This window comes from Eretmochelys imbricata, chromosome 4 (genome assembly GCF_965152235.1).
Source record: "Eretmochelys imbricata isolate rEreImb1 chromosome 4, rEreImb1.hap1, whole genome shotgun sequence".
NCBI classification, from domain to species: Eukaryota; Metazoa; Chordata; order Testudines; family Cheloniidae; genus Eretmochelys; species Eretmochelys imbricata.
In genome coordinates this window covers 118,836,878-118,864,462 of record NC_135575.1, presented here as the reverse complement: position 1 = coordinate 118,864,462, position 27,585 = coordinate 118,836,878, and the positions used below count along the sequence as shown (strand labels likewise).

Here is a 27,585-nt window from a genome sequence, read left to right as displayed (position 1 = left end):
AGCCCAAAATGGCGGCGGGGGTGGGTGACAGGGACCCGCTGCTACGGCTGAGACGCCACCTGAGGGAGGAGGTAGAGCCCCAGACGCTGCTGCTACAGCCTCCCCCCGGGGGAGTGGCTGGTAGGTGATTCCTGGAGCCTGTGGGGGGGACTCCCCCCTTTAACACGGCGGGGGGGAGGGGTGGTGCGTGACCGCTGCCTGGGTGGCGCACGGCGCCTCCCCTTCTCCCCACGGCCTTGGGAGAGGAGGGCGAGGCGGGGCCCGCGCGCCCCGGTCCCAAGAGCCCTCGCGCGGGAGCAGCGGTGTCGGCTGCGGGGAGCGGGGGGAGGCTCCCCTGTGGAATGCGGTACGTGCGGGGAGGGCGCCAGCGCCGACAGTCCCGCGGCTTTTCTTACAGCGTGCTGTGCCTGCCGCCGGGCGTTCCTGCAGCAGCGGGGTGCCGGGCAGACGGAGCCAAAGGAGACCGGCAGGGAGAAGGAGCCTCCGGGCTGATGTGGGGAGGGGAGACGATCGCTCTGGGGCTGCCGGTGGCTGTACTAGATGTCTGGTCTAGGGGAGAAATTGCACCAGTTCTAGGAGTATTACACTGGAGGCAGCACTTTCAGCTCTAAGCCTGCCTTACACTTCCATTTTAGGGGGTTAAGTGTGTCGTTTAGAGGTTTTTAATTGAAGTAGTGAACACCAGTAAAACCCTGGTGTGGCCCCTATTATACCAGTATAAATGTGGCTCATGCCAGTGCAGTTATTAGTCTTCCCATAGGGGAATAAGTGGCTGTAGCATGCCCTGCTATAACTATATCCATGGGGGGGTGTGTGTGCTGTGCTAAGGGGTGGTACCTCGAACTACGCTTTCTCATGTGGACAAGCCCCTTGTGTGTGAGTTCTAATAGCTGGCCCTGTCTGTCAAGGTACATATTCTCTGCCCCTTATGCTAGCCCCACCATCCCCCCCACACACAGCTGCTGAGGAGAGTTTAACAGTAGTTCCTTCTTGTGAATTTGTAGGTGTGTCAGACATCAGGTTGCGGTAATTTATTGTTATGAAGCTATTAAAATGTTCATGAGAGGAGGGAGAGTAGTGGGGAGGAAGACCTGTACCAAAAGTGAAGGACAAAAAAAATCAGAGGTCTCACACCCTTGTTGCAGAGGATCTCAGGAATACAAGAATCGGATCTCAAAGCAATGTTTATAGGCAGCATAAAGGCCCCTGGAACTGTGGACCAAAGGGGGTTGAGACAAAGGGAGGTTCCAAAGTGGTAAGTTAGGTAAATTGTGTCATAATAGATTTAGCAAATGATTATGCAAATCACAGAAAAATATAAAGTGAAATAAAATATATTACCATGGCAAGGGTGTTACTGAATGTTTAGTACTCGGGAAAAGAGAGAGGCAAATCCAGGTCAGTTATAAATTAATATGCTTGTCATAATAAATGTTCAAATATGCAAATATTTCTGCAGATATTCCCTTTAGTTTAGTTAAATGTATGTGTTTTGTTTAATTAGTTGGTCTTTCAACATCGCAGGTAAAAGAACATATACCCTTGCTTTCAGAACCACATGCTCCTTTGCCCTCACACTGATTCAGTCTGCTCTAAAATTTGTAAGGCACTCAGATCTTACAGTGAGAATTCTAGAAAAATCTAGATTTCCATGTAATCACTTTTTTACAGTAACTCAAGTTAATATTCTCTACGTATCAAGCTAGCTCCTGACACTGAAAACTTGGCATGTGACATTGGTAGGAAGACGATCTATGGGGAAATTCAGCTTGCAAACATCAGAATTAATGAAAATGGATGCAAAGAAATTAGTGTGTGGAACACTGGTCTTACCTTTGCATGTGTGTCTTTCATATCAAACAAATATAAAGAAAGAATATAATGATTCTTAAGTGGTTAAATAACCTTTTCAGCAATGTAAACAGCTCTTAATGTTTCTGGCAAGATACACAAACAGTGTATGCTGATTATTTTTCATCAAAAGGCACCTTGCTTAGTTTTTGTTTTTATTTCAGGAAATTTGCAGAACCTTTTTAGAATGCTTCCATTTTAATTCAAAATATTTTTATAGTGAATACATTAATCTCTAAAGAAGAATGAATTAGAAGGATTAAGTGTCCTATTTTATTTTAATAAAATGATACTTCTTTTACTGGTGGTTTATAACAGAGCAATCATGATTTTGTTTACAGAAGAATCTACAAATGTGGAGAAAAAAGAGAAGCCTCTTCCCAGACTTAATATTCACTCTGCATTCTGGATTTTGGCATCAATTGCTGTGACATACTATGTTGAATTTTTTAAAACTATCAAAGAGACCATTCAAGCAGATAGGTAAGGGACCCTCTTCTTAAAAAGAAAAGTTCTATGTATATCGTCAGTGTCATACACAAAACATGGTATTTCTAAACTTTGCATTATTGCTGTAGATTTCATCTTTGTGGTCAATTAAAAAGTTAATTTTTCCATATAAGCTTAAAAAATTCTTCTTACACAATAACACAGGATCCAGTAATCGAATTATAGTACATTATTTTGCTATAGTGTATGGGAACAGAATTTAGAACTTGCTCTGTCTTTTGGTCCTATATTGGGTTACATTTTGGAAAGGACATACTGTGTCTTACTTTGGCTCTGCAGAAACTGTCTGTTTTTGGAAAATTCATTTGACTTTGAAAGAAGTTAACACCATTAACCAAGGATGGCTTACTGCACTCCTTGAGAGTGAGGGAAAGGGAATTAAAATGTAAAAATGAGGGGATAATACCTGGATTTAAGATAGAAGTCAAAAGATTAAAGAGGTAATATTTATTTTCATTGCTGTTTGTCCTATGGCATTAGTTTACAGAGCTAATGTATTTGTGGGGGGTGGGTTAAGTTGAAACCATTAACTCAAAACCTCCATTGGTTCTGAAGGAGCGAATTGAGGATCGAGTCTTTTAAGTATTTTATAAGGCCTCAGTTGTGCAAACACTTACATATGCTTAAACTTTACAACTATGGATAATCTATTGATATGAGTGGGACTACCCATAGTAGTAAAGTGCATATTTTCAGGATTGGTGTCTGAGACTGCACACTCGTCAATAGAAGTACTAGTATTATAGTTGAATTGGAGTGAAGATTTGTAGACCCTGTGCGGATACAAAATTTGTATCTGCGTCCAATCCGTAAACATGGTGCATGGATATCCGCATCCGCCAATGTGGCTATCCACAGATATAAAATGGATATCTGCAGATTTGCAGGGTTCTAAATATTGAGCTGGTTTGAAATAGGGGTAACACAAGTTATGAACTAATCTTTGTTGAGAAGTTTTGGGATATTGGAGAAATTCTAAAATTCTTGCCTAATATTATGTGAGCTAATACGTAAATTCCATATATTGCACGTATAGCAGACACAGTCATAATAATTAATTTGTAGCACATAGTTTTCATTCATCGTGTGTGTGTCTTACTAGGTTATCAGTTTTGAATATTGCTGATATTTTCTGGGCTCTTTATGAAAATGGCTCTCATGGTGAGGAGAGGTGGCAAGCTTTTTTTTTTTTTTTAAATGAAGTAGCTGCTTCCAGTGGCTTAATCTTGTGCCAAAGATTATTCTACAAACATTGTGAATTTTACATAGACAGTTTTATGTTTCAGGAAACCAGATAATTGTTACTGATAAGCACTTCCATATCCAGTCATTGGATTTGGTTTGCCTTGATTATCACTCATGTAACTTGTCTCATCCATGCATACACATATGAACAGATTTAAAATCCATAAAACATAGAAGTTTTCAGAGCTGTAAAGTACTATTGTGGTACTATAAAAAGGTAATGAAATTTAATATCAACTTGTCTTCTGATGTGTGTATTTTTTTTCTTTAAATTTAAAAATTATGTTTAGGATCAGATCGATAACTTTCTTCCTGAATAGAGTAGAAAGACTTGGCATGCACTAACACTTTTGCATTGTTTTCAGTTGGGCTGGTGCTTGATGAGTATTTTTGAAAATCTGTCCCCAAATGTGGTTGAGGGTCCGATTTTGTGCTGAGCTGTTCGGTCCCCTGTGATTTGAGAGTGCTTAGCTCCATGCAGAATAAGGTCCCCAGTGTCCCCTTGTCTCTACCAGTGCACATCTAAGAGCTTTGCTGCAATATTTCAGAGCAGGTGATCTCTTGAACAAAGACAATTGCTGTGCTGTCCTTTGTGGTTTAGTAAATTCAACTGAGGTGATAAAAATTTGCTTAATTTGTAAAGTTGAGCATATTTGAACTCTATTTGGACATATCTCACCAGAAAATAATTTTAAAAAATAATTTTCTTCTAGGAGGTAAGAAGCCATCACCTATAGTCCATAATTTGTTAGCTTTCTAAGCTCCATACATGTTGAGTTCCATACACTGTTATGCCTGGATTTGAAATAATTTTTCCTTATGGTTTTGTTTAGCCAGTGTATTAGAATCCTGTAATGAGTTTGCAGATGTGAAAGTTTATTAAGACATTTAACTAACTTTCCGTGTGAGAATGATCTGAGAAAATACTGTAGTTTAGAAGTTGAAAACAAGGTAATACTGTGTATTTAAAAAAAGAACTTTTTTCCAAGGGTTGCAGTACCACAGAACTAAGTGGAGTTAAACTTTAGTTAATCCAGGAAGGCTTCTGTTTGATAATGTTCAAAGAAAAGCTCAGAACTTCACTTTATATAAAGAACTACATAATAAACTGTCATATGAAATACAAATGTAGTGGTTATCCTCTGGCTTGGGAATGTGGCCAAGTCTAAACAAAATAGTTTTGCCAATATAGCAATATCAGTAAGGGGGTGTGTTTAGAGAGGTTGTGTGTGGGGTTTTTTTGTTTTTTTGTTTGTTTGTTTCTGATACATTTCTGTATCAGCAAAAGTCTAGAACAGATCCAGTTATACTGGCATAAAAATGCTTTTGGTAGTATAGTTTATTTCACTTTGATGATTTGGTGTAAGCTATACCAGCAAAAGCACTTTTGCTGGTATAAGATGGATTGGTCCATATAGCGATATGGCTAAATCTTTTCTAGTGTAGACCTGGCATGAGCCTAACTATATAGGACTCTGTTAATCTGTTGACAAAGCTTGACTAACAAAAAGAATTGTTCCAGTATATTTATACACTGCAGAGCAGAACTTCACTAATTCCCCCTAATTACTGAGACTTGTTGCAAGTAACTGAATTTTGTGAATTATTGTGATACGTTATTCTTGCTGTTATTATGTATCCTAAGATATGCTTCAGTACTTTCTTTGTTTTATGCAGATGTGTTGTATTTTGTGAAAGTAATGTACTCCTAGTAACATCAGCATTTACTACCACACAATAAAAATCTATGAAGTAAGGAGCTACTTGTGAATTAGAGTGATGGATAATAACATGCAAACTGAAATTTGTCTGTATTTAATTTCTTTATTTCTTTGCAGTTGGTGCTTTGTCCTCGGCAGCTGTTTGTTGGTTGCAAGCTTAGCTATTGCTTTTTACTGCATAATATATCTAGAGTGGTATTGTGGAATTGAGGATTATGATGCCCAGTATCCAGTATTGATACCTGTCACAACTGCCACTTTTATTGCAGCAGCAGTTTGGTAAGTTAAAGTGCTGCAGAAATACATAAAACTTCTGCAAAACCTGAAGAGGGATTACCAATGGTAACACCAACAGGCTGTCTAATTTAGAAGTGCTATAGAATGGTCACTTCTGTAGATTTTGGTCAAGTCCAGTAATGTTACTCACTTCCATCATTTTTTGGTTGCATTTTCCTTGTATTGAAAAAGTGAATTCCTAATTGTTGGAAAGCTATGATTGCAGACTGGAACTGAGGCCAGTAACGGTCAAAATTGTATATTAAGTCCACTTCTAGGTGTGCTGGGTCTTCTATTTTTTCCAAGTGTTACGAAGATAGAAAAGTCCTTCACTACTTTTTGTTAAATTAAAGGTGATTGTTAAAAATAAAGCTGAGAAGATAAAGTGTATAACTGACAAGTTAGTTGTACACTGACAGTATTTAGTTTTGACCTGTTTTTCAAGGTGGCATCTACCTCAAATTGCCTTATAGCCAGACTGCTGGTCAGTACAGATAGCTTTTATCAAACTTGCAGAATACTGCTTAAATAGAAAAATTTCAAGATATTTTTGAAGGATTTATAACTTGGCTCTTACCTAAATGCTCCAGCCTGATGCCTTGCTTTGTAAAATTCTAAACTCTTATTCCCAGTCTATAACAATTTTGCATGGATACAGAAAAAGAAATCTGCAAAACAAGAAGTTTGTGTATTCCAAGTTTCACTATTGCATGAGTTTTCAGACAGTGCCAGTAGGTGACCTTATGACACATCTGCTACAAAACTTGAGAACAAAAGGGAGGGTGAAAGAAGAAAAACGGTCACACTTGGCTTAAAATTTCTGTTTTTGTTGCTTAAGTCAAATCTTATTCTCAGGTTATACAAGGATATCTTGGAGTTCTCTTGTCAATTAATTCATGGTCAAGGCTGCTTAGCTGGATGATTTTAAAGCTTTTCATAATTGCCAGCCCTGCACACTGAACACTATCTGAAAATCAAATTGCTCATCTTATTTCCTACCTAAACACAGACAGTAAGAAGCCTTAAATTAAAAGTTCTTTATGCTGATGCCCTCTCTTCATGGCTGTAATATTTGTTGTATAGGACAATAATTAATAACTGTTTTGTTGGGAGGGTTTCTAGCAAACCAAGAATTGTGGCACAGGTGTGTAATAACATGGTGCCACTTCTTTAGAGTTGTCTTCCACACCATAACAAAATTATTTGATTGTGTAGAAGAAGGGGAGAATTTATTACAATACTGACAGGTTTCAGAGTAACAGCCGTGTTAGTCTGTATTCGCAAAAAGAAAAGGAGTACTTGTGGCACCTTAGAGACTAACCAATTTATTTGAGCATGAGCTTTTGTGAGCTACAGCTCACTTCATCGGATGCATACTGTGGAAACTGCAGAAGACATATGCACAGAGACCATGAAACAATACCTCCTCCCACCCCACTCTCCTGCTGGTAATAGCTTATCTAAAGTGTTCATCAAGTTGGGCCATTTCCAGCACAAATCCAGGTTTTCTCACCCTCTGCCCCCCCCCCCCCACACACACACACAAACTCACTCTCCTGCTGGTAATAGCCCATCCCACCATCAACCTCAGCCTGGTCCAGTCCACACAAGAGATCCACTTCCTGGACACTACAGTGCTAATAAACAATAGTCACATAAACACCACCCTATACCGGAAACCTACTGACCGCTATTCCTACCTACATGCCTCCAGCTTTCACCCTGACCACACCACACGATCCATCGTCTACAGCCAAGCTCTGCGATACAATCGCATTTGCTCCAACCCCTCAGACAGAGACAAACACCTACAAGATCTCTATCAAGCATTCTTACAACTACAATACCCACCTGCGGAAGTGAAGAAACAGATTGATAGAGCCAGAAGAGTTCCCAGAAGTCACCTACTACAGGACAGGCCTAACAAAGAAAATAACAGAACGCCACTAGCCGTCACCTTCAGCCCCCAACTAAAACCCCTCCAACACATTATTAAGGATCTACAACCTATCCTGAAGGATGACCCAACACTCTCACAAATCTTCGGAGACAGGCCAGTCCCTGCCTACAGACAGCCCCCCAACCTGAAGCAAATACTCACCAACAACCACATACCACACAACAGAACCACTAACCGAAGAACCTATCCTTGCAACAAAGCCCGTTGCCAACTGTGCCTACATATCTATTCGGGGGACACCATCAAAGGGCCTAACAACATCAGCCGCACTATCAGAGGCTCATTCACCTGCACATCCACCAATGTGATATATGCCATCATGTACCAGCAATGCCCATCTGCCATGTACATTGGTCAAACTGGACAATCTCTACGTAAAAGAATAAATGGATACAAATCAGATGTCAAGAATTATAACATTCATAAACCAGTCGGAGAACACTTCAATCTCTCTGGTCACGCAGTCACAGACATGAAGGTCGCTATCTTACAACAAAAAAACTTCAAATCCAGACTCCAGTGAGAAACTGCTGAATTGGAATTCATTTGCAAATTGGATACTATTAATTTAGGCTTAAATAGAGACTGGGAGTGGCTAAGTCATTATATAAGGTAGCCTATTTCCCCTTGTTTTTTTCTACCCCCCCCCCCCGACGTTCTGGTTAAACTTGGATTTATGCTGGAAATGGCCCACCTTGATTATCATGCACATTGTAAGGAGAGTGGTCAGTTTGGATGAGCTATTACCAGCAGGAGAATGAGTTTGTGTGGGGCGGGGGGGGGCGGAGGGTGAGAAAACCTGGATTTGTGCTGGAAATGGCCCAACTTGATGAACACTTTAGGTAAGCTATTACCAGCAGGAGAGTGGGGTGGGAGGGAGGTATTGTTTCATGGTCTCTGTGCATATAATGTCTTCTGCAGTTTCCACAGTATGCATCCGATGAAGTGAGCTGTAGCTCACGAAAGCTCATGCTCAAATAAATTGGTTAGTCTCTAAGGTGCCACAAGTACTCCTTTTCTTATTACAATACTGTTTTCAAATAAATTTTTGTCTTTCAAGATTGGGGTATTGAGTCCTTAATCTTACTTCTGGTACAATATGCCAAATATGTGCAGGATATAGTACGTGACATTAAATTTTTTTTAGTAGTTCTAAACTTTTTGTTTTTATTTCCAGTCTCAACATTGCCTTATGGCCTGTATGGTCATTTCTCACCCCTCTGTTGCTGTTCACTCAGTTTATGGGTGTTGTGATGCTTGTGTCACTGCTGGGATGAGTCACATAAGGTAACACATTTTTAAATATTTATGTACATCCACACATTTGTTTTTTGAATTTCAATAACTTTCATTTGACAAACCAATTGCACTCTAACAAGTTTAGTCAATGTATCTTGTCTGTAAATTAGTCCTTATGCAACATATGCAGTTTTTACATGCTGAAAACTAATCCCTCCCCCCCACCCTTCATTTCTGAATTATTTTTCAACCTTCAGGAAGGAGCCAGGGTTGGAATTTGTTACATCTGTGTTGGTGCTAGTGGGATAGAGATGTTGGTAGGTGGTGTATCAGTGTGTGTCTTCGTGGTGCTTTGGCCATAGTGCAGGAAAGAAATGTACTGCAGAATAGGATTAAGTGGCTTGTCAGGGAGGTGGACCACTGATTGACTGAGGGTGGGGAGGTCTGTAGGTGAGTGCACGCTGTGCTGGCATTTATCTGGCTGAAAGGAGGAGTGGCAGCTACAGGAAGAGATGGGACTAAAAGCAGGAATTGCAAAGCATGCTTTGTATAGAGCATTGGAGTAAGGTGGGACTATTGCTAGCCTCTTAAGAATTGAGTTCCTAATATGCCATTAACATAGCATTAAAATTAATACGTATATTGACAAATAAGCAAAAAACAAAGTCCCTAACTAAAATGTTACCTCGATATCTGAGGGGAAAACTTGGCCCAAACTCTACTAAAATTCCCAATAAATGTGGTATTAGAACACTAGTGACTTGAGAAGAACATTGCAATATTTTTTCTTTTGCCTCAAGCAATATGAACTCCTCACTTGAACCTTTTTTCATCCTGTGCATCTCACGTTCAAGGACAGGGCGAACTTTTAGGTTTCCTCCTCCATTTCTCCCACATACTTGTATATCTTATTTCCCATATTCCACATGCTCTGGTAACTGAGGGAGTTTTTCCATCCTTACCTAAAACATTGTCAGTCTGGATTGTAAGCAGTAGAGACCAATGAATTTAGACATCAGGAACTTTTGGCCAAGTGGCTGAAACTTTATTAATCACAAAAGGATTACTTCTGGGGGCAATCTGTCCTAGTAGCAAAGGAAAAAGGAGAAAACTATTGACACCCATTTGTTACCATTTCTCCCCTTTCTTGATGCTCAAATCCAGAGCATTCCATTCCTAGGTCTCATCCTTCCCACTTAAACAATAGCCTTTCTTTGTTTGCAATCCAGAATGGCTTGAGAAACCACTAAGTCTCATGAGGTGGCTCATGCTTCCTGCAAGTGAGCCACCTTTTCTAAGGGAAAAGAATTTCCCCTTGCAGATTTGAGACCACCATCCCAGTAACTACCCTCCTGAAAAGGGGATCTGACCGGCTGTACAACCCAAAATTGTGATCCTCTGAAAGTAAAGCAAACAAAAAAAATCCAAGCTGCACAACACAAAACCACGTATATCCATGTCAGTTCAGCAAACAGCTTATACCAGCTGCTGGAGCCAAGAAAGAGGCCCTCTTCTGTTTAGCCTGGCTCTTTATTAACTGCCCTGTGCAACAGACATCCGGATTATCCAATGGTAGCTCCCCTCCTAGAGAAACTGGTTCACTGGCTAGCTGACTGGTGTTACAGGGCATAGCCTAGTGGGTTAGCCTGTCCTCGGCTGCCCTCCGCTGCCTGCCCATCCTCGGCCCTGTAAACCCGTTCTAAGAAGGCCAGCATGCCTTTATGTGAACACAGCGATGAAGAATGTAATGTACTCCTTTCAGTTTCTGTCTCTAACTCTAAAGCTAACACATCTGAGATAACTAATAGTTCTGACAATATATAATGCTAGTTTTGCTTTTGTTTGCACAAAAGAGCTAAAATAATATAACTAATCCTTACTTTTCTTTGAGTTTCTAGGTGTCAAGAAATCTGCCTTTGCAAGGAGGTAACTAACTTGGTTCACTACACTGTGTGCAAACTTTAAATACTATGGATTCCTTGTGAACCTCTGCTGAAAAACATGGCAATATTGTATTTCAGAACTTTAATATCACATTAAGAGTCTGATTCACATTTACAAAAGCAAATCAATTCAACATTCATGACAGTTCCGTCTGTCACTAGCCATGTTATTGTTGGAATTTGTAGGGGGAAGAGGGGTGCATGTGCTGCAATGCCCAGAAGCTACTAGGCTGACTTAAAGGACTGATCAAATTAAGGTATCACTAAAGAGTCCTAGAAGGGTCTGTTATTAGTAGCAGATGTCTGGAATGGGAAGCGAGTTGGATAACATATCAATGTCAGCTATTCAGAAGAGATGAGAACTTTCAACTTGAACAACTCAAGTGAATTCGGAACATAACCTCTGAATTGTGTACTGAATTTAATGATGCAAACTCATCAAAATATAGTGCAGTATAAGTATGTGTGCAGTCTAATTTGAAATTGACTGGAAACTGTTGGCCCTACAAAATTTACACAAAATATTGGTTCCTTAAGCTTTGTATGTAAAGAGCTCGCTGTTTCAAATTATAAGGCAACGGTTTCCTTTTAAACTAAATTCCTGTGCTCTGTCATACCTTTTAAAAATGATAATTCGGAGAATCTCTGCTTAAACTCAAAAGTTGTGTAATATCTCAGCCAATAGCTTGTCAGTCAGTTGTTTGACTTTTTTATCAAAAAAGTATAAATGCAGTAATGTAGAACCTATTTTAGTGACCCAAAACTTATGATCTTTCTATTTCTTGACCAAGTTTATGTATAGTATTACAAAGGTAGGTAACAAGCGAGGGATGTATTCTTAAATGCATTTTGTCTAAAAATAATAATCAGTTGACTTGGAAGTACTTGAGATTTTGATTTAAATGTTGTGCCACTTAACACAATTAAACCTTATTAATTCCATTTGAATTCTAAAAGTAATCCTACAATAGATGACAATTCTAACCCAGGCTTATACCCAAAGAGATGAGCTTCTGGCTGGCTGTCAGTTCAGTTTTTGTTTGTGTATCTTCTGCTAAATTATTGGTATTTGGAATTAGTGAATCAGGCTCAATCTAGATGGACAATGTTTATAAACTTCTGGTATGCCATATTTTATCTTTAAAGAAATATTCTGGTCTATTGCCTGTTACTGTACCTCCATTAAAATTTTGGGGCCAGATCATCTGCAATAGCAAAGAAGCCACAAGCAGGTATGGGAGGAGGCCTTCAACGATGGTGTAAACCTCACCTTTGCACACCCTTGATCCTGGTACCATTGTTAGCCACTTTAGTATCCCTGGCATAAATTAGAGCATCTCAAAAGAGTGGGTGCTACTAGAGGTTCCCCCTTTGCTGGTGTGACCCTCCTGTGGCTCTGTGACCAGATTCTGCCAGCACTGTGCAGCCATGCGGCAACAGAAAATATGCCCTATGCCTAGAAAAATTATTGATCCATAAAATTTTAGTACATATTTGTGTTTCTTTGCCAATTCAGACATGTACATTTTAAGATCTTTCCTAGACACAGCAAGTTATGAAAAGTACAAGTGCCACTTATTCTCTTGATTTTTGTTTGCTTCTCTGATACAAGATTTGGGGAATTAAATTGCACTTATTCACCATTCCTCCTCCCTATCTGCTGTTAAATTAATTTTGTGTATTACATGGAAGAGTGCCTATTAACCAGATTTCCCTTTCCTTTCTTATCAAGAAGGAAATCTACTATAAATTTAAAGGCAACTAGTTATGCAACATTGGGAATGTAAAACTGTTTGTTAATCTCAACCAAAATGAACTAATATTTTTCTAGAAAACTACAGCATTTAATCACAGAGACGGTGTTGGGTAGAGTACTTAATGTAAGATACCACCAAAAAACAGGCATTTTAAAACTTAAGAATGCTTCAGCTCACATCTACTGTGTACTAAATTTATTCTTTGTGATTGTTACTTGAAATCTGAGATAGCAAGCCAGCATATAACAACTACAGGAGGCTAAATCATTTAACGTGTATAAATTTTCATAACTCAAGCTATAAAATCATATACTGTGGAAATAGCACTAGTATTGAAGTGTTTGTCAACATTTAGAAGCTCATGGGACTAGCCATCATTCTGATAGGCTCTAATCTGTCTTAAAACAAATTGCTTCATTTTGGAAAACATGTTACTCAAAGCATGCAACATAAGTGACCCATCAAATTAAAACTGGTGTTGTTTGAACTAGCTGGTACAATAAGTTGATCGCTTGAGTAAGTCTCTTTTAATTTTAACCTTGCTGATCTAATGAGAGCTGGAAATATTCTCAAATAATAAAAGGGAGACTTTCTGCAGGCTCAGGGTTTTCAACTTGTTTTAAAAATTCCTACAGTTTCTGCATGTGTGTATATATGTAAATTTGAGATGTATTTTGTTTATCATGATGCCTCAAATGTATTATTGCTCAGGTGTAGTAATTCTGTCATTGTATACATCAACAACATGAATTGGTTCCTTTTAAATCTTGTATATTTGCATTAATAAAACACTATGCAGCACACTTAATTTTACAAAGCTTCTGACTGGAAGCTTTTAATAAAGTTTATATACAGATGACTGATTCATTTTCAATGCCTCATTCCTTAAACAATCTGATTATGGTGTTCAAGAACACAGTAAACATGTTGATTTGTGAAGCAGGTATGTTGTAATAATTGGGCCTATGAATTTACCCAATTATGAGCTCAACTGTAAAATAAGTGAAAGTTCATAAAGTGTTATAATAACCTATAACAAATGTTGGGGGAGTGGATGAAATTAATCCAAACAAAGAGGCCTACTGATATAACTCAAGGACCATGTTAAGATCATACCTGGCAAACACAAATGTGGGACCAGAAATCAAGGGACTGAAATTGGTGTGTTAAAAATTAGGCCTATTTGGTTGGTATTTCACGCATCACTCCCTTTTGAGGGCCTCAAAAAGCAACTTTGGGGGAAATGCTGGCTGACTGAAAAATAAGAGATGAGGAAGGAGTGAGCTTCCCCATCATTGCTGCCGCTGCCACCATTTCCTGGAACCACACGATCTTTATCCTAATCCTGAGAGATGTTCTGACCAGCCTGGGCCAGAGAGAGGGGGACAAGAGCTCGCCACACCTACCTGCTCGAGCTAAATCCTGCCACCACTTGGGGAGGAGGGGTGATGTGTGTGTCTCATGCGTACATGCGCGTGTTGCTTTATTTCTTCTTTTGTATCCCTCTTCTCTTTTCTTCTGTCTAAAAGATCTGTCTTAGCTAGTCAAGGCTACATATTTTGCAACACTGCTGTAAGTCTGTGCCCAGAAAGGCAGCACCTAAACAGCCTACTGCTGGTATAAGTTTGCCAGGTCTCAAGTGGTTAATAAAACCCTGTTTTGTGCCTGCATTTTTCCAGCAGTGAGGTTGCCCGTGAAAGTCAGAGGCAGAGAACCTACATTTTCTATCTTTGCCCATTCTTCTCCTTTCCCATGTGTGTCTTGTTTTGCCTTTTAGGAAATAGGATTGGATGTTAGCAGCGGCGGCAGCAGCAGCAACTCCGGCCCATCTCAACTAACCTCTTTTCCCCAAAAAGGACAGTTATGGCCATCTGTAATGCCATGGGGGAGATGGTTTTTTTAAAAAAAAAAAAAAAAAGGGGGGGGGGGGAATTGAGAGGGATCTTTTTAAAAGCTCTCTCCTGCTAACTGGAAAGGGAAAAAAGGTTGTTTAAAATAAACCCCTTATTAATACTCTACATTTTAAATGCTTTGACTATCTTTGCTGTACTTTCATTGAAGGGTAATAGATTTTTAATAGTGCCATGATTCTAAGCAGGCTAAGGGATGCTGTTTTCAGAAATGACTCAAAGTTGATTGGAGTTAAATTTATGAAGTGTTCACTAACCAGCAGCCTCCAGGGCTGGACTGTCAAAACAGAACTTACACCTCAAGTTTGAGGTAACTCCCTCTATGACTTTTTTTACACCCAAATCATGATGAAAACTAGATTACAGCGAGGCATATGCTCGACTGCCTTCTTGAACTGGGTCTGGAATTCTAAATGGTTAGAATACCTGATTTACCAAAACTTGATTGCTAGCTTGTGTTGACAGACACTGAGTTATTATAAATACTCTGTATAACCACTTGGGACAAATTCATTGAGGCCAGGGTCTTGCCCAACTGCAAAAGAGCTCTTCTGCACATGGACGTGTGGAAGCCTATGAAATAGTTGTCCTAGCTGCGCACCCATCTTGCATCTGTGTAGGTGTTTTGATAGGTACTGGTTGTCTACACATCATCACAGTGAGAGGAAATATTGTTAAGACACTGGCTGTGAATGTCTTATTAAATTTTGGACTGTAAATGAAACATTTTAGAAGCTAAATTCTGCCACCAAGCATGGGTTTTTTCAGATCCACAGTTGTGAAAATGTTAGACTTTCATGACAAGCTAATAGATTCCAAGGCCAGAAGGGTATTCAGTCTGACTTCCTATATAATATAGTCCATAGAACTTCCTGAAGACAATTCCTTTAGAGTATATCTTTTTTAAAGTCAAAATCAGATTGTTTTGTTTTTTTAATTTGCCAGTGATGGAGAATCCACCATAGCCTTTGGTAAACTGTTCCAATTGCTAATTACCTTAACTGTGCCTTATTTCCATTCTGAATTTGTCTTTAACTTCCAGCCATTGGATCTTTTACCTTTTGGCTGCTAAATTAGAGCCACTTTCAAATATTTGTTCCCTATGTAGGTACTTACAGACTGTTTGAGTCACCCCTTAAACCCTCTGTTTCTTAAGCTAAATAGACTGAGCTTCCTGAGTTTCACTATAAGGTATATTTTCTAATCCTTCAATCATTCTGCTGGTTCTCAGAATTTATCACCATTCTTGAATTGTGGAATGTACTCAATCTGAGTTGTGAAGAGTGCTGTACCCACAAAGCATCTGTAGTGTAGACAAGCCCCTGACTCTAAAATAGACAACAGCTGGACAGAATCATTTGGTATAACATTGAAGGGTGTGGAGAAAAAGGTGGTGTTTTGTGCTTAACAGGCAGGGTGTATTTATTAAACATTTAAATATATTTTTCTTAAATAAACATTTTAAACCTGAAATTGACAACCTGTGTTAAGGCCTGCATTTACTATAATCTATTAAAATTACTTTAACAATAACTTCATCAGTAAGTCCTCAAACTTTAATGAGTTAAAGGGCGCTGATTTCTTTTAAAACTAGAAACAATCAGGGCTAAAACATCTTAACTTTTGATGTCAACAAAAGCTTTATAAAGGTCACAATGTAATTACTACATTAAGTAGATTTGTTTTCATCCTTTATGATGGAGCGAATGCTGGTATTTACATTTTTCTCAAGTATTTTCAGTTTCTGCTGTACAGAAAAGCTTTTGTCTTATTTAATTTGGTTTCAGTTTAGCTAGTAGGGGCAGAGAGTATTTTCTTCATTTAGACTAGTTAATTCAAATTGAGAAACCAGTTGGGAGGTGAAGAAGCAGGAAAGCTTGTTCCCTCTTCCAGCATATGACTAAAGACCAGCTAGGAGCAGAGGTGGTCTAATTCTGAAAACTTGAAGGACGTGGGAACAGATTTTCAAAGGCATTTTTGTACCTGAAGATGTAGAGAGGTGCCTAATGTGACTTTCAAAAGTTCCTAAGCAGGTTATGTGTCTGACTCGCGTTGAAATCAGTGGAAATTAGGCTCCTAAGCTGTTTAGGCACTGCAGCCTATGTCTTCCCAGGAATTTAGGTGTTGAGAGGCTCAGCTCCCTATATGATGCATGGGGATAGATAGGTACCTGGGAACAGGCTCTATAAAATCCAGCATGCTAGGTGGGGAACTGTCTAAGTCAGCCATTGGGACATGGAGACCAGGATGTGTGCTCTGCCCCACACCCAGGCTGGAGGTAAGCACCTCCCTCTGCTTGGGATCTACTGCTGTGAACCTACTTGAACTAGATGCCCAGGCTGCAGGAGGGTGGTTGCAAGTGGTGGGTCTTCTTTAAATTTTAGCCCAGTTTTAGAAAACTCAACTGGGATGTGGAAGACTTGGGCTCAGTTTCCCCACTCTGCCTGGTCTGGAGAAAGAGATGCCTGTTCAAGTCCTTCTCTCTTACAAATGTGCTTGAAGCACTGGGCTAGGGGGTGTTCTGATGTGGTTCTCTGTTAAAGCTGCTCTGTGTAAATAACGAACAAGTCTTTGGAGTAGAGGGACTAGATCAGGGGTGGGCAAACGTTTTGGTCTGAGGGCCACATCTGGGAATAGAAATTGTAGGGTGGGCCATGAATGCTCACAAAATTGGGGTTGGGGTGTGGGAAGGGGTGAGGGCTATGGTTGGGGGTGGGGCCAGAAATGAGTTCAGGGTGTGGGAGGGGGCTCTAGGGTGGGGTGCAGGCTCCAGCTGGGGGTGCAGGCTCTGGGGTGGGGCTTGGGATGAGAGGTTTGGGGTGCAGGAGGGTGCTGTGGGCTGGGATTGAGGGGTTTGGAGGGTGGAAGGGGGATCAGGGCTGGGGCAGGGAGTTGGGGCTTGGGGAGAGGCTCAGGGATGCAGGCTCCCAGCGGCGCTTACCTCAAGGGGCTCTCAGAAGCAGCGGCATGTCCCTTCTCCGCTTCCTAAGCGGAGGCACGGCCAGGTGGCTCCGCACGCTGCCCCATCCGCAGGCACCGCCCCTCCACTCCCATTGGAGTGCTGGAGGGGGCCATTGGAGCATGTCGGAGCCAGAACGGGGCCATGCTGCAGCTTTCGGGAGCCATGTGGTGCGGCCCCCCTAGCCTGCGACCCAGCTAGAGTGCCGGAGCAGGGCAAGCCCCAGATCTCGCTCCCCAGCAGGAACTCGCGGGCTGGATCAGGCCTGTGGATCATAGTTTGCCCCCCGCCCCCCCAGAATAGATCATGCATGTTCCAAGTGAGTGTCCTAACCAGCAGGCTTTGGAGTCAGTCACTCTCTCTTTGGCCCAATGACTCACTAGAGTATTTATCCACAGTGGAATGGCTTCAACAGGAGAGACTCAGAAAGACCCATATCAGAATATCCCTTAGCCCAGTGATAGGCTCAGAGAGGCAGGATTTGAACAGGGGTCTCCTACATCCTAGTTGAGTGCTCTAACTGCTGGGCTAAATTATAAGGGAGGCATCACTACTATCTCTTCTTGGATTTTGAAAGGGGCCCTGCAGGTGAGAAAGGTATTCCCCCACCTATCTCCACCAGCTTTGGGGCTTGAGTTGGGACTTAGGCATGATCTAGGTGCCTGGATGTCTGGTGTAAGGCATTATATGCATGCCCGGAGGCAGAAACTAAGGTGCCGAGGGAACTTTTATCACAAAATTTTAGGCACTGAGTGAATTTAGGGTTAGGTGGCAGCTAGGCAGAGGGATTTTGGATCACAGTAATGCCTAATCTTTGTGTGGATCTGGACCTGCATTTTTAGGTATGTAAATATCTTTGAAAATCTGGCCAATGAAACAATCCAGCAATTACTTACTACAGTTAATATTTCTGTTGTTTATTAAATCAGTTTTAAGTGAGAAAATATTGATAAACTTACTTTTTTTCTTGTATATCTGCACATTTAAGGTACTTTTATTTAACTAGTAAAAGTAATTTAAAATGCTTATATATTTATTGAATTCTAATTTCCATCCAAAGGCAGCTTGCCATATCCCAAGTAAAAGGTTATCTAGTAAACAATAAATGTCATTCACCATTTTCTGACATAATGAAAAATAAATTGGAATAAATGTATGCTAGTTAGCCTAAAATAAGTGCATATAGTGTTTCCTACTGGGTAGCTGAACTATGAAATTTGGCATAAAGTCAATATTGGGTTGCAAATCAGCAGGTTTTAATGAGTATACCATTAAGTGAGAAAGAACCTTTTAAAGAAAATAACTAAAGTACAAATGCAAGATTAAAACCAATTGTTTAAAACAGTGGTTTTCAATCTTTTTTCATTTGAAGACCCCTAAAAATTTTCAAATGGAGATGCGGATCCCTTTAGAAATCTTAGACATAGTCTGTAGACCGCCAGGGCTCCGCGGACCACAGGTTGAAAACCACTGTTCTATGGTAACAACAGTCTTTCACGGACCCCTTAGACCAGTGGTCCTCAACCAAGGGTATGCAGAAGTCTTCTGGGGGTACTCAACATCTAGATCAGTGTTTCTCAACCTGGGGGTTGTGGGATGGGTTTAGGGGCATCGCAAGTGCAGGGCTGGTGTTAGGGGTTGACAAGCAGGGCAATTGTCAGGGCCCCATGCCACAGCGAGCTCTGCAAAGCTAAGTTACATGCTTTGGCCCTGAGCAGTGGGGCTCAGTCTTCAGACAAAGCTGACAAGTGAAAAACAGGCTGAAGTATCACACTGAAATGTAAGTACAATATTTATATTCCAATAGATTTATTTTATAATTATATGGTAAAAATGAGAAAGTAAGCAATTTTTCAATAATAGTGTGCTGTGACCCTTTTGTATTTTTATGTCTGATTTTGTAAGCAAGTAGTTTTTAAGTGAGGCGAAACTTGGGATACACAAGACAAATCAGAGTCATGAAAGGGGTATAGTAGTCTGGAAAGGTTGAGAACCATTCCCTTAGACATAGTCTGGGGATCCCCAGCGGTCCGCAGACCTCAGGTTGAAAACTACTGGTTTAAAACAAGGTTTTCTGGCTGCTGATTTAAATCATGATTAAAATCCCTGATTAAATGAGCAGTTCACACTGCTAAAATAATATAGAAAATATTATATGGAAGACTAGTGGACAGCGTCTATGGTATTTAGGTATGTCAATGCCCTAGAAATACTTAAATGGTAGGTAAGATAAGAATATTGTAACAGCTTGCTATTTAATGGGAACCCCTAATGGCCAGAGATGCCTCTTCAGTATCCACCCTGTGTGCCCTCCTCAGGCCCTGCAGTCTCTCAGGCCTACCACTTACCACCGCTTGGGGCTAGCTTAATGGCTAAACACTGCTCAAAATAGCATTCAGTGTCCCAAAAAACTAAAGTGCATCACAGCCACGCAAAAGTTCATACTCATCTCTGGCTTTTCTGCCACACACACAGCTCTTATTCTTCCCACACAGAGCTACAGCTCCCATCCTTCCTAGTAAGAGCTTAGCCTACAGGATCTGGCTTGCTTTTCCCTGTCAGCCACTGCCCTCTTCTTTCTGAGTGGGTAGGCAGCCTATATACTGCTCTCCTTCAGAGAGCTTCCCACCAATTGGTTGAGGGAGAGGGGAGCCCTGCTTCCACTCTAAGCTACAGGGCTCCTGGTCCCAGGCCCTTAAAGGCACAATGTTGGATGGGCAAAACCAGGACTACTAATTCTGCAGGACTTCTTCCTCTCTTACTTCAACAAGACCATTTCTGGGGCCTTTGTTTATTCCAGCGTTCCTGGAAAGAGGCCTTTTGGTCCCCTCTAGTCTTAAAGGGCCAGTATTCCCTGTTACAAATATATAGAAAATAATTCTTCAACCAGGTAGAGTTATTTTTCTGAAGTATTTATGCTGCAGAAACGACTTATATAAAATCATCTCCATAGTTGTTTAAAAGTCAGGTTAAATTAAATAAAATTAGTGATGACTTAGCCCTTCCTGAAGTTCATAAACTGACAGATATAGCTTTGCACTGAGAATGAAAAATCAAGGAAGTTGTAACTGTCTCTTGTCTAACTTTACCATTTGTTGATTACACTGTTTTTGAAGGTTGCACAATCTCCTATGGCTCAACTCTTCAATTTTGTACATTTGCCAACTCTCATGATTTTGTCATGATGTTATACCAATAAAAACAAAAACCAGCAGGATCTTATTAAAGGGAAAAAGGCAAAATACCACATTTATTGTGAATACAGAAAGAATCATAGTAAGCAGTTAGTTATAGCTATAACATTCCATTCAATCTCATATTTATTCACACATTCATTCATACACACACACACACACACACACACACAGGTTCTGCAAGGTTGTTATCATAGTTACCAGCCTCAGAGATGCTCATGCCAAGCCACTGGCCAGGTGGCCTGGACATGAGGAGGGAGCAGGGCCTTGTCAGATGCTCATCTTATGCTCCTGGAAGTTGGTTTGCAGAATCAGACCCCAAAGTTCTCACTTTCCAGAGTCCATTTTTATAGGAATTTCTTCCTATGCCAGTCTATGGGAATTGCTTCATCATGCTGTTGCTGAATCAATCAGCAGATAGCACATTCCTGACGGCTCCGTGCTGCCAGATGTTATCTTGTTCTTTGGTTCTCCCATTCTTGAGGCTGTTGGGTGGATTCCAGTCTGCCCTCCAGGGGGTCCTCTGGTTATTTCCACTTGACGCCTTCTTCAGCCGATGGACACTGGATTCTTAGGCTGGCACCTTCCTGATCATTCAGTTATTATCCACACCAAGCATCCATCCACATACATCCTCTATCTCTATTTTAATCACAATTGTTAATACAACAAAAGGGCGGGGAGTCTCTGGGTGCTGTTTCTGTTGTTACAGAGTATTGCTTTGAGTCTCTCTCTGTGTGAATTGCTTTGAGAACAGACTCTGTCTTAGAATGTACTAACGCAATTAGCAGCTTGTAAGTTTCACACATAGAGGGAGAGAAACAGTACCAAAAAACAAGAGACCTCTTAATTAGTAATACCCTGGAATTTAAACTATGGGGAATCAAACTCATTTGTGATTTTAATACAGAACTTCTTTAATATGATCCAACATAATCCCCCTTTTGACACTAAGATTTATAATCGTCAATGTCACTTTCTATGTAGCCTATTCAAGAGAAGGTACTGTGAGGCAATTTGAGTTTGTGATTCCAATTTATCCCACCTACATGATCCTAGTGATGTATCTTTACTACAAGGTTCTGGGGCAACAGGCAAGGTGAGGCACATCCACTTTTGAGGAGTCCATTCGGTACAACCTCTAGTGTCCAATAGCTTCCCTCCCTCCCCAGCCCACTGGCTCGAGGTCCAGGGTAGCCAGAAGGATCCCATGTGTAATATGGGGAGTGGGCTAACCTTCAATACCTTTGCCTCCAGGGACTGTTGGTGTGCAATTTTGACAACAATTTCTCCCATTAACAAGTCTGGTTTACAATACTGGAAACGTATTGCATCCATTCATATTGATAAGTGTCAAACAATGATCTCTTTCTTTGTTTTAACAAATGCATCAAACCCTTAATATTTCCCAATATGAGCCAGAACGTTTTGTGTTCCAAAGTAGCTAGGGCAAGTATCTGCATTTCAGTGCATCCCATAGCTATGGCAGTGTAGTTTCCTATTTCTAAATTTTTTTCTTATTAAGCCATTACCAAAGATTCCATCGGCCTTTTAGGTTACCCAGACCAATTTGGACCAAGTCTACATTGGCATGTACTTGTTTTTGTATCAGGCTGTCCTGTAGCTGGGACAGAGAGCTTAATTTATTTTTAATTACCTGCAGGTCTTTAGTATTTTTTTTTTAAACACACAACAGTGCTAGCAACAAGACAAAACATAGAACAGAAAACACAATTTCTATTGTGACAGTAGATTCATGGTATTGGGTTGCTTTTCAGCTGGCATCAGCTTTTCCTGATTTTCTGAAAGACAAAAAGAACATGTTTCTACCCCTTTTGGGGTGGCAGATTATTGCTTAAAATATTTCTTTTACAAATACCCTTGCTGATTGCAGGCAAAACAGAGGAATAGCCCCCACATTTTCCTGTTTTTTTTCTATAGGCAGGCCAGGTTTCAATGGCTTTTATCTTTTAAGGGTTATGGGGAAATTATCCCACTGTTTAGTCATTAAATCCCTGAGTTTTCCTTCTTATACAGCAGACCAAGTTTATAATGTTTTTCCTGCTGTGTTAAGCTTTAAGTTTTATTTACAGGTAATAACTGAGAAGCATCATTACCATACGACCTTAAAGGGTTTTTCCAAAAATCATACATACTATACATTGTTACAGGGGTACTTATTATCATTACATTTATTAAAATTATTTTGTTATCCCATGCCTTTTATTTAGACAATTTGTTTGCTGACCAGGTGTGTCCTTTATCTGCAGCTCCTTTGTGCTGCTAGTTCTTTCCTTCCTTTATCGTTTAGGTAATTTGCATTTTCACAGACACTTCCTGCTTTTGGATTTAAAGCCATCAGCAGCTCAGAGACTCTATCTTAAAAGGGACACAATCAACTTTCACCAGAGTTTTGATTACTTTTAACTTCTGCTTCCAAAACACACAGCAATCTGAAAAAGAAAATCCAACCTATTATGGCTCCCTTTGGAGCCCTAATAACATTTTAATTAAGTAGCATGGTATGTTTGCATTTCTTTTGCCCCTTCTACAATATACCCTGCACATGTTCTGGGACAAATGCACATTCCTTCCATAGTTTAACTTCTATAACATTATCCATATCCATTTTTACATAAGGTGTAACTATTTCTTTTTTTTTTGCTTACAGAGTTTTCATGTACCTTTATCAAAGTGACAGTCTTTTTACTCAGAGCCATTTTAAGACTCAGTGTTTCTAACATTGCTTCTTTTTGTTTTGTGCATCTCACCCCTGCTGTTGCTTCAGAAGGGCACTGTCTTTTTTTAATTTTTTTTTTTAGTACAACTCTCATCTGTTATTTTGTTACAAAAACAAACAAACAAAAAACAAACAAACAAACAAAAAGAATCCAGAATTTTTTTTCCATTCTCCTGATTTTGACTGCCCTGCTGCAGCCACAACTTAAAAACATTTTAAATTTTGTAAAGCATTGAGTTACCTTTTAATGGTCAAATGCCAAATCCCAAAGCCAAACAACACTAATTACCTGTGTCTAGCAAAAAGGTCTGTCAGTTTTGCAACTTTGAATTAAAGAGTCAAATGGATTTTTAGTGGCATTATTTAAAACAAAAACAAAACCAATTGGTCCTTAGAACTTTACATATTTACACACACACAGATAGATACATACACATTTTCTTTTCCTTAACATCCCTTCCACACTGCTCTGTTTTTTACATCTTACATTCCCTTTATACATTTGAGGCAGTTAAGTTCCAATAGAACCCTCTTATGTTCTTTTAGCAAATTTGACTAAATTATCCAGTCAAATGATTTTAATCAGATAGTTTATTTTTGCCTGGCTAATTTACAGACATTACTTTGGAAAAGGGCCCATTTTTCCTTCAGAATGGTTGCAAAGAAACCAAGAATGTTCTTTCTCTAACACTTTTCCTTTTTAACATTTTCACAAAGTTTAGCTGCTTAATTCCCTCCAGCCTCTGCAGAGTTAACTTTTTTTTTTTACACTCTCTTTTCTCTTTGTAATTATGCCTGGGGGTGCCGTACATAGGACCTTCTCCCCCTTTACCTGCCTCCCTCCAGCCTCTGCAGAGTTAACTTTTTCACTCTTTCTGTATTCCTGGAGTGCCTCTTTCACTATTTTCAGCTGACTTTGGGTATTTGTAGCCAGCACCTTCCAATTGTTGCTCCCTTTTCTGTTTGTGCCTTTTCCTCTTTACATGAAGACAAGCGGAGGTAAGAATCCTTACATGCCTCCCACAACAACCAAATTGCTGCTGCATCTCTTTTGGCAGCACTAGAAGGTTTGTATATGAGGATATACTGAGCCAATCTATCCTCTAGGTCCGAAATAGAGCTAGGGCTTGTTTAGTCCAAGGACTGTGCCCAAATTTTTGAAGGATTTGTTTAAAAGGTGTAATTTCTTTAACAAAAGGTGAGGTTGGAGTTCCTTCTGACTCCATTCCTCCCTCTGGTACTGGCTTTACCCTGTTTTACCTTTTAAACATCTTAACATGGATATTTCAATCTCTTTGTCACTCCTGGTATTACTTAGCAAGTGACACAGCCTAGATTCTGAAATCATAGCTTAATCTATGGTTTCAGAGTAACAGCCGTGTTAGTCTGTATTCGCAAAAAGAAAAGGAGTACTTAATCTATGCGTTTTTCCCCTGCTACCTTCCCGGAGGCCAGCAGGTCCGGTTAACCTGTTCTTCCCTGCTAGCTTCCCGGAGGCCAGCAGGTCTGGTTAATCTAATAGAAAAGCCTAGCTCAATAGAGCTGGCGGTGTGCACACCAATATTTACAATAACTGAGGTTTTTTACCAATATTCCCCCTTTCGCAATTCTCCACCAAAATGTTATACCAATAAAAACAAAAACCACCAGGATCTTATTAAAGGGAAAAGGCAAAATACCACATTTATTGTGAATACAGAAAGAATCATAGTAAGCAGTTAGTTATAGCTATAACATTCCATTCAATCTCATATTTATTCACACATTCATTCATACACACACACACACACACACTCAGAGATGCTCATGCCAAGCCACTGGCCAGGTGGCCTGGATATGAGGAGGGAGCAGGGCCTTGTCAGATGCTCATCTGATGCTCCTGGAAGTTGGTTTGCAGAATCAGACCCCAAAGTTCTCACTTTCCAGAGTCCATTTTTATAGGAATTTCTTCCTATGCCAGTCTATGGGAATTGCTTCATCATGCTGTTGCTGAATCAATCAGCAGATAGCACATTCCTGACGGCTCCGTGCTGCCAGATGTTATCTTGTTCTTTGGTTCTCCCATTCTTGAGGCTGTTGGGTGGATTCCAGTCTGCCCTCCGGGGGGTCCTCTGGTTATTTCCACTTGACGCCTTCTTCAGCCGATGGACACTGGATTCTTAGGCTGGCACCTTCCTGATCATTCAGTTATTATCCACACCAAGCATCCATCCACATACATCCTCTATCTCTATTTTAATCACAATTGTTAATACAACAAAAGGGCGGGGAATCTCTGGGTGCTGTTTCTGTTGTTACAGAGTATTGCTTTGAGTCTCTCTCTGTGTGAATTGCTTTGAGAACAGACTCTGTTTTAGAATGTACTAACGCAATTAGCAGCTTGCAAGTTTCACACATAGAGGGAAAGAAACAGTACCGAAAAACAAGAGACCTCTTAATTAGTAATACCCTGGAATTTAAACTATGGGGAATCAAACTCATTTGTGATTTTAATACAGAACTTCTTTAATATGATCCAACAATGATTCTTATGATAATTATTGTTTCCTTAAAGCCTCAGCTCCTGGAGTCAAGTGGATATGTGATGATTTCAGCCTTCATTCTTAAAGAAAAAGTAAGTTTCTAGCCCTGGTGGCTGTGGAGAAAGCTTCACAATGTGACCCAGTGCACCATAAAGGCTCAAAAAGCAGAAGGTAAATAAAAAGAACACCAAATCTACTATTTGTACATAATCTCATGAATTAAAGCCAATCTCATGATTTTTGGTGAGCCTTACTCATGATTTCTGAACATTTGGGGTTGGCAATACTGCATTTGGATTACAGATAAAATAGTTGTTTTCCTGAAATCACAGAGATGGAAAATTGTTGTTTAATTATCAGATTCTTAACACGTTACAAGAGGCTGTCTAGCAATAGTCTATAGCGGACCAGAAAGTAAGGCATAATAACTTAAAATAAGAGAGGGGTGTGCGGTGTGGGAAGTCCTCCTTTGCTGTTATTCATAAGTCACTTAAGAGCCTGTCTACACCAACATTTAGTTCTCAGCAAGCTGGGGTGTGAATCTACCCTGCACTAGCTTGCTGCACAGTAAATGTCCTCGGGGATCCTGCTGATGGGCACTAACAGTTCTTCAGTGTTCTTTGATCTACTCCACTTTGAAACAAATTGTCAGAGTATGTCAGTAGGATCTACATGGACACTTAGTGTGTGCCAGGCTACTACAGGGTAGATTTACACTAAGTGATCAAGGAGCCGAGCCCTTAGAGTAGATATTTTGTTACATGAGAACAATGACAGAGAGACCTAAACAATCATATCTTCCGTAGAACATTTGCATCATATTTGCCTGAATAGGTGATTGCACAAAATTCACTCAGTTACTTGCACTTAAATCATGTTTCCATTTTCCTTACCAGTAACACTAATATTAGAAGCCTATGTATATTTCAGAATAATCCCTATTACGTAACCAAAATAGTATTTCATACATTTATGGCACTGGAAAAGAAAAAAACTTTACAAAGTTCTAATCTACATAAGAACATAAGAATGGCCATACTGGGTCAGACCAAAGATCCATCTAGCCCAGTATCCTGTCTTCCGACAGTGGCCAATGCCAGGTGCTATTGGCCATTAATCAGAGTTGAATGTCCGTTATTATGAATATGTCGCTTTCTGTTGTGCTAGTCTTCCAAAATCCTCTCTTGATCAGCCACTTCATTATACTTAACACCATGTCTAATTGGTGTTTTCTCTTACTCACTCTTCATGTCTACCCTCTATTTATCCATTTATACTGTGTTTACATTTAATGCTATTGACCACAGCTGTTCTTCACACATTCCTTCTCTTTGTTTTTTTACATTCTGGTTCAGTTGTTATACTTGACCCATCACAGTGGTATCCAGGTTCTTTTCAAAGTGAAAATTAAAGGTATATATAATCTATGGGGATATTTTGAAGTTAGAAATAGTGCAACAGATTTGATGCTGAGAGAGGTAAAAATATGAAGAATTTTAATAATCAGCAGTCAGTATTTTAATTAGTCACTTGAGGACACTCATAGTGTCTGCTGTCTCTTTTAAGGAGCAATCATGCACCTGCATACCCCCAGGGTGTTTAGATCACTAGATAGTAGTGCTGGTGGTCATGAAAATGAGGCAGGTGCTTTTATTTTTTTTCCACTTCTTTCCAGCTTTAACTGCACCTAGATCTGTCATCTTAATTTGTTGAGACAACACGAGACATTATGGCCACTCAAAAAATAATTAAAGTTAA

The 27,585-nt window shown here is 40.0% G+C and overlaps 1 protein-coding gene across 2 annotated transcripts; it reads left to right on the top strand.

Moving 5' to 3' along the window:
- Nucleotides 1-27,579, top strand: TMEM128 (transmembrane protein 128). 2 transcript variants are annotated; one of them, XM_077815852.1, is made up of 5 exons: nt 1-120; nt 2,193-2,334; nt 5,445-5,606; nt 8,741-8,850; nt 25,860-27,579. In XM_077815852.1, exons 1-4 carry the CDS (start codon nt 9-11, stop codon nt 8,838-8,840), a joined length of 516 nt encoding a protein of 171 aa, XP_077671978.1. In that variant the 5' UTR covers nt 1-8; the 3' UTR covers nt 8,841-8,850; nt 25,860-27,579. The 2 variants fall into 2 exon arrangements, with proteins under 2 accessions (XP_077671978.1, XP_077671976.1); XM_077815850.1 differs by lacking the exon at nt 25,860-27,579 and adding an exon at nt 10,701-13,365.
- The last annotated feature ends 6 nt before the right edge of the window (nt 27,580-27,585 follow it).